This window comes from Bos javanicus, chromosome X (assembly GCF_032452875.1).
Source record: "Bos javanicus breed banteng chromosome X, ARS-OSU_banteng_1.0, whole genome shotgun sequence".
NCBI classification, from domain to species: Eukaryota; Metazoa; Chordata; class Mammalia; order Artiodactyla; family Bovidae; genus Bos; species Bos javanicus.
The window spans coordinates 83270281-83276601 of record NC_083897.1 but is presented as its reverse complement, the minus strand read 5'-3'; the positions used below and the strand labels follow the sequence as shown (position 1 = coordinate 83276601).

The following is a 6321-nucleotide window of genomic DNA, read 5'->3' as shown; positions in this document are numbered from 1 at the left end:
TAAAGCTGCAAAATGATACATTTTAGCAATTACGTCCATTTAAAAAACTCTATATTGGTTATGGAGATACATACAGGCATATACATATATATGTACACAAATACACATGCACACACACACTTCAAAAAAGGTAGACGAGAAGTAAACACACCATTTCCTGGATAGTGCTTACCTCTGTGGAAGAAGGTCAAAATAACAGGTGAAGTTCTTCACCTGTACCTGAAAATGTATGTTCACTGGAGAGAGAGAGATCTGAAGCCAATACGGCCAGAGGTTCAAACCTGTTCACTTTGTGTGGGTGGGCACCTCTGTTTTTCATAGTACTTGTCTGGCATATATTTCTCTCTTCCTTTTGTGTCACTGTGTTAATGTATACAATCAGCATACAGTTTGAGTTTTAACCCATTCCCTCTGAGACTTGCTATTTTCTAAAAGAGAATTGTAACTCCTTCACCTCTACAGTCTGTTTGGATGTGTTCCTACCATCATTATTTTTACTAGGCTTTTTCACTGTTTCTTTCCTTCTCAGAGACTGACAGAATATTTTTTACTCAAACTTTTCCCCTTTAGTAGTTCAACAGCCATACACTTTACTCCTACTTTTAGAAATAATTACCCTTACTTTTGTTGTTGTTGGAGTCAGTATTTCCAATGAAACTAATTTTTTTTTCCTAGTGGGAACACCAAAAAACCCTATTTTGGAGGCAAATGCAAGAGATCAATTATAAAGTCACTTAGTACCACGGTTTTAGACGAAACCAAACAATTCCACTATACCATGTAAAACCAAAAGGAGAACTTTAATAAGCTTTTACGGCACTGCAATTACAGGAACATTAACCCATAACATGCAACAGAAATGATGATGCCTCTTGGACAAATTTAACAGATAAACTTGACATTACAATCAACAGCAACATGTTCTACTGAAAAAAAAATGCAACATTTCACTGCTCAGGTTAGAAAATGCATCTTCTTGCTGCAATCTCAAGTAGCACTTAGAAAATTTGGTTTTCCCTTTCTAACCTCTAAAACACAGTATGATTTTTGTAATGCAATCATACACAACCATTTTCACACTGGAAATAATCACAAGGAATCAACAGGTGGAGATTAATCGACTGATTGGTTTCATTGCAATGGTTAATTTGGAGAGGGCTCCTGCAGTATTGTGGATTTCAGATGGGGAAAATCATCAGACCAGGAGTAAAGAGCCTTGGTCTTAAAGTGGGGGAGGGAACATGCAGCGGCACACGGGGCAGGTGCCTGACTTCTGAAGCCAGATGGACACGCAAGGCTTGTGGAAATAGTGGTGGCATGGCAGCTCCGTCGCCACCTCCCCCTTCGCATATTCACTGCAACAGATGGGGCAACACATCTCCTGCCCCACCGCACTGTGATCTTCCGTGATCAGGATCTCAGGAAGAGTGTCGATGCTTTCCTTGCTGGCTGGTGGATTGGCCACCTCCACATCCACCGCCAGAGACTCCAAGTGTGCCAAGGCAGTTTCCATTGCCTGGGCCAGGCGTTCTTCAAGTGCCATGTATGTGAGGAACTGAGGATCCACGTAGGAAATGGCTTCAGCTACCCCCAACCCATCCGCAAACCCATCGAAGAGGCTCCAATCCACTTCGAGGTCTTCACTGACACTAGAGTCATCTTCAAGGTTGTTGTTGCCATCCAGCATGAAGACACCAGGCTGCAGAAACTCCTGACCAGAATCATTATCCCCCTCACTGCTGCTCTCGTTTTCATTGTATTGGAGCCAAGGAACTTCTCCTTCTTCGGGGGATGCCCTTTCCTCTTCCTGGAGAGATGGCCCTCGAACTTCTTCAAGTTCATTGTTGCCACTGGTGCCACCACTGGCACCAGCACTGGCATTCACTCTGGCTTGCTCGGCTTCAAGCTCTTCTTTTCCCGGCAGAGTCTCCCAGCTCTCGCCGCTGGACGACAGATTTTGCTCCCGACCACGATACTTGCGACGCAGAGCCGCAGTCCACTCTTTGTCACTGTCAGAGTCTTCTTCAAAGTATTTGTAGTAGTCATCGCTGTATGTCCAGAAGTCGGGGTCGGCCATGGTTCGTCGCCGTCTAGGCACCTTTTCAGGCTTCACTTGGTCACTCCTGGCTTCCCTCTTGTCTTCGGGGTACTTCGGCTCAGGGTAGCCACTTGAGCCCTCACCTCCGCTCCTTCTTGCCAGGCCATCCAAGTGGCCTTCATCAGCGCTGGCAGTCTCCCTCCACCTGGAAGTGCTATGTGGCATATCATCATCATCATCGGTATCAAAAAAGATTTTTGGTTTCACGCAGTTGGGACTTGCCAGATTTCTGATTTTGGGCCTCACCACCGGTTCCTCTGCACTCTTGGGAGTGTTTTCCCCACCACAAATACTCACAGGAGCCCTGCTGGGACATGCAGGTAAATTCGGCTCCTGTCTCTCCCTCTCCAGGTTGTTGCTGTTTGTGACCACCTTGCCTTCAGCAGAAGACGGCTGAGAGGCCATGCTATTTGACTGCAAGAACTCAGCTCTGCTAGCAGAGGACCGTGCTGCAGGGGCTGGGTCTAACTTGTCAAGCTCCTCTCTCACATCATGGTTAAAACTAGAGAACTGTGAGGCCACCCCAGCCAGAGACCTTGCCCCCTTCTCCGGGTCATACAGCTTATCATCTTTAAACTTGCCAGTTTTCCCTCTCACTGACACTCGCTCAACAGGCCCAGCCCCCTCCTCCTCACTATCATCTGCCCCGAAACAGTCAACATGTCCATAAGCCATTCCTCTTCTGCTCCCCGAAGCCCTGTACTCTCTGGGCGGGTACCTGGAGTAGTCCTCATTATCAGCGTTCAGGCTGGTTCCTGAGCTCTCGCTGTCATCCCAACTACGACGAGTGGTGGAAAACGGTGATCGGCTCCTCTTGGTGGTTTGACTGGGGGCTGATCTGTGCATTGGGACTTCGGATGGCGTCTTTGTCTGCCTGGAAATCCTTTCTTGCTGGCTTGTGGATGGCCTGAAACTGACATAAGCATGCCTTCTTCCATACCTCCTGCCTGTATTGGACTGACACCCTCCTGCTGGCTTGGGCCAGATAGGCTTGCTAGATTCCTGACCCATTTGCTCTATTTAGGAGGGTTTCCAATATGGCTGGGGATTGAGTGGGAAGGCTCCTGCTCCCTGCACACGCTTTGGAGATGGAGAGGTCAAATCAGTTCAGTATAAAGGAGCAGGGAGATTTATTTTCACTTCAGCAGGTAAAGAAAAAAAAAAGAATAAGGGGCCTTTAAAATTAGTTTCACTTTCTTCTAAGGCCTGGAATAGCATTCAAGTGACTGTCAGGTGTAGAACTGGAACACATTTGTAATGTTGGCAAAATGATTACAAAACTGGGTTTGTAGGAAAGCCAGACTTATGGGAGAATCTGATGGAAGATGGAGGGTGACTGGACGTTCAGAAGGTGGGTGAAACACTGGAATTGTGCCAACATGGGAAGAGGAAAGATGGCTGTGGTTTTTTTATGGGGTGCCTGCATTTTTCTGAGCCCTGTAGACATACAGGAGAAATGCAAACTGGAATAGAGTGGAAAATATAGATCACCATCACTATGTATGTGAGAGTGCCTGGTGTCTGTCAGGAGGAGCAGGACAGGTGGAAGGGGGACCAGCAATCATGAAGAGGAAAGACTCCTGTGTTTGTAAAGGGAAAGGGCTGGTGACAGCAGCATGCGAAAAGGCATGACTGTTGGGCAGAATGAGACCCATTGTGGATGTGGGTATGAAATGACAGGCATGGTGTGGCTTCAGAGGAGAGGGGCATGTGAACGTATGATAGAAAGAGAATGTGCATGTGGTTCTGATGTGTGATGGCTGGAGCTCTAGGGAGGGATGCCTATGTTTATGTGTCTGTGGCAGGCCAGGAGAAGTATAGTGGCATTGAATGGAGTGTCCTCCAGTTTGTGTGTGTGTTCATCAAAATGGGAGGCAACAATCGAGAAGTGTCAGTGTGAACAAATGCATCAATGGGGAGACATCACTGGAGAGGGACATGCATGTGGCAGGTGGGTGGGCACCAGCAATCAAAGAACATCTGTATTCATGGATGTGGCGACAGGAAGGGGGGATGTTCCAAGGGATTTACGTGAGTGTGAGTGTGTGCATGGCAGGGACCAGCGAAGGAGGCTGTCTAGACATATGTAGCAGACAGGGAGCACCTGAGAGGGGTATGTGAAAGAGTGCGTGGGTGAGTACGCGTGTAAGTGGTGTAGGAAAAAGGAGCCAGCAATCCAAGGATATCCTTACGTGTGTCAGTGGCAGGCAAGGGGTAAGGCCTCACAGAGGGTGTGGGTGTGTGTGTGTGTTGTGTTGTATGCTCACCAGAGCACGCAGAGGCACAGGGAGGAGGGGAGGTATGTTTGTGGAAGGGGGTGACAGGCAGGAAAGGCACCGGAGGGTGGGAGGCTGTGTGTGTGTCAGTCATTCTGTGTCTCTCTCAGGGGAAGGCACTGGGGAGTGTGACGATGTCTGAGAGGGTGTCTGTACATGTGTGTCCAAGCATGTGGGGGGGAGGGGACACTCAGGAACCTTGAGTATGGGGGCAGCGGTAAGGCAGCTGCATTGGAAGGTTTTGGGCATGCGTGAGTGCGTGTGTGTGTGCGCACGCAAGCACGCGTGCATGTGTGCCCGGGTGCACACACCCATGTATGTGCGGGCATGTGCGTGTGTGTGTCCCTGTGCGTGCACGCGAGACACTAGGATGGGAGGGGGTCCGCAATGTCATAATGAGAGAGGGGAACGTTTATCAGCTCAAATAGTAGATCCAAACCAATGTGGCAGGGAAGGGGGAGAAAAGAAAGGGAGTGTGAGGATACAATTTTCCCTGGGAATGATTTGTTTTTCTGACAGCATTTCTTTTCCTGGAACAATATATTTGCCTAAAAATCTTCATCCTTTACCATTCATTAAAACAACTGCAAAATGGGGAAAGGCCACGGGTCGCTTCACACAGGAGCCAAGAAGGGAGGCAGGAGGAGAGGGGAGGACAGGCATAGAGGGCCGCGACCACCACTCCCCTCTTGAACAGCGACTCAAGCCACCAGAGCGGGGGCCGGGCCATACGGGAGCCAGGGATGGAGAATGAGTCCTAAATCGGGCCAATGGAGGACACAGGCCTCCCTCTTTGGTCAGGTCCCGCGTCCGCCCCACCCCTTCCCGAGGGGTAAGCCCGAAAATCTGTTCGCTAGAGCCCCCCACCCCCACATCCTTACCCCGGTGCCCGGCCACTCGCCCTCACGCTCGGCCACTGGCCCCACCGTCACGTCTGAAGAGGTCGAGGAAATAAAGTCTTTCACTCACCCAGTCGCGACCCCGCACGTTCTCGGGAAGAACAGATCTCCAGGACCTCCAACCGCCACAACCGCCAGAGCCGCTGCTCCCGGGGCTCCAGCTCCTCCCCCTCCAGACAGCAGTGGGGCAGGCGCGGCTGCGGCGGCGGAAGTGATTGTGGCGTCGCGGCGGCCCGCCCCCTTGATGTGGCGGGGGCGGCAGCTGCTCTCAACAAATCAGGGTGGGCCCGAAAGCATTATTTCATTTGAAATGATGAAATCGTCAAGGATACAGAAAAGGACAGCGAAAACTGTAACCAGCAGCCAGCTGTAACAAATGTTAAACATTTAGTCATATACCCTTCTGTTCTGGGGTTTGCATGGCTGCTGTCCTTGCTGTCTGATATAAAGTGAAATCTGCAAATTCCTTCTGATTCATTCCGATATGAAAGTAATCATATTAATATACCCTATCCTATGTTCTATGTTATGATTTGTAGTGGAAGTATCACTGTATTTAGGGTTGTGGTCAGCAGAAAATTTTTTAACCTGGTGGTTGAAGCAAACTGAACTGTTTATCATACAAATTGTTGCTGTTAATCGAGCTTCTCTATCCAGAAGAAATGATCAGTCATTGCAGCACAACATAGCTTCACATTCTTATAATTGCATTGCCCTTTAAAATATTATAGCTATGCCTTTTGGATTTACACAATTTTACCGAACTCCAAAGTCTTTTTTATATATTGTGCTTTACATGTATCTCTAATACTTGAATCAAATGTAAGACTTACCTTTGTTCACGACAATAGCAAAGCTTTGTTCTTTACTGGGAATAAAGTACATAATAGAAGAACAAGGAGTTTTAGGGGTAATAACAGAATAGAAATAGGATGTATAACTTTCAAACCATTGAAGAAATAGCATGTAGAACAAAGAAAAAAATTCGTTCTTACAAAATGCAGAAATGGGATGAGAGGCAACAAGAAAGTATGTTAAAAAGGGAGGG

The 6321-nt window shown here is 48.1% G+C and overlaps 1 protein-coding gene across 4 annotated transcripts; it reads right to left on the bottom strand.

Moving 5' to 3' along the window:
- Positions 1–781: 781 nt before the first annotated feature.
- On the bottom strand, positions 782–5486 carry PJA1 (praja ring finger ubiquitin ligase 1). 4 transcript variants are annotated; one of them, XM_061409843.1, is made up of 3 exons: positions 5344–5485; positions 2817–3011; positions 782–2252 (listed from the first exon to the last, which is right to left on the bottom strand). In XM_061409843.1, the coding sequence occupies exons 2-3, from the start codon at positions 2942–2944 to the stop codon at positions 1223–1225; spliced, it is 1158 nt and encodes a 385-aa protein (XP_061265827.1). In that variant the 5' UTR covers positions 2945–3011; positions 5344–5485; the 3' UTR covers positions 782–1222. The 4 variants fall into 4 exon arrangements, with proteins under 4 accessions (XP_061265827.1, XP_061265824.1, XP_061265825.1 ...); XM_061409840.1 differs by having other exon boundaries at positions 782–3011; positions 5344–5486; XM_061409841.1 differs by having other exon boundaries at positions 782–3005; positions 5344–5486.
- Between the last annotated feature and the right edge of the window lie 835 nt (positions 5487–6321).

Coding starts and splice junctions, on each gene's coding strand:
- PJA1 (XM_061409840.1), bottom strand. CDS start 2,944: ATGCACAGATCAGCCCCCAGTCAAACCACCAAGAGGAGCCGATCACCG.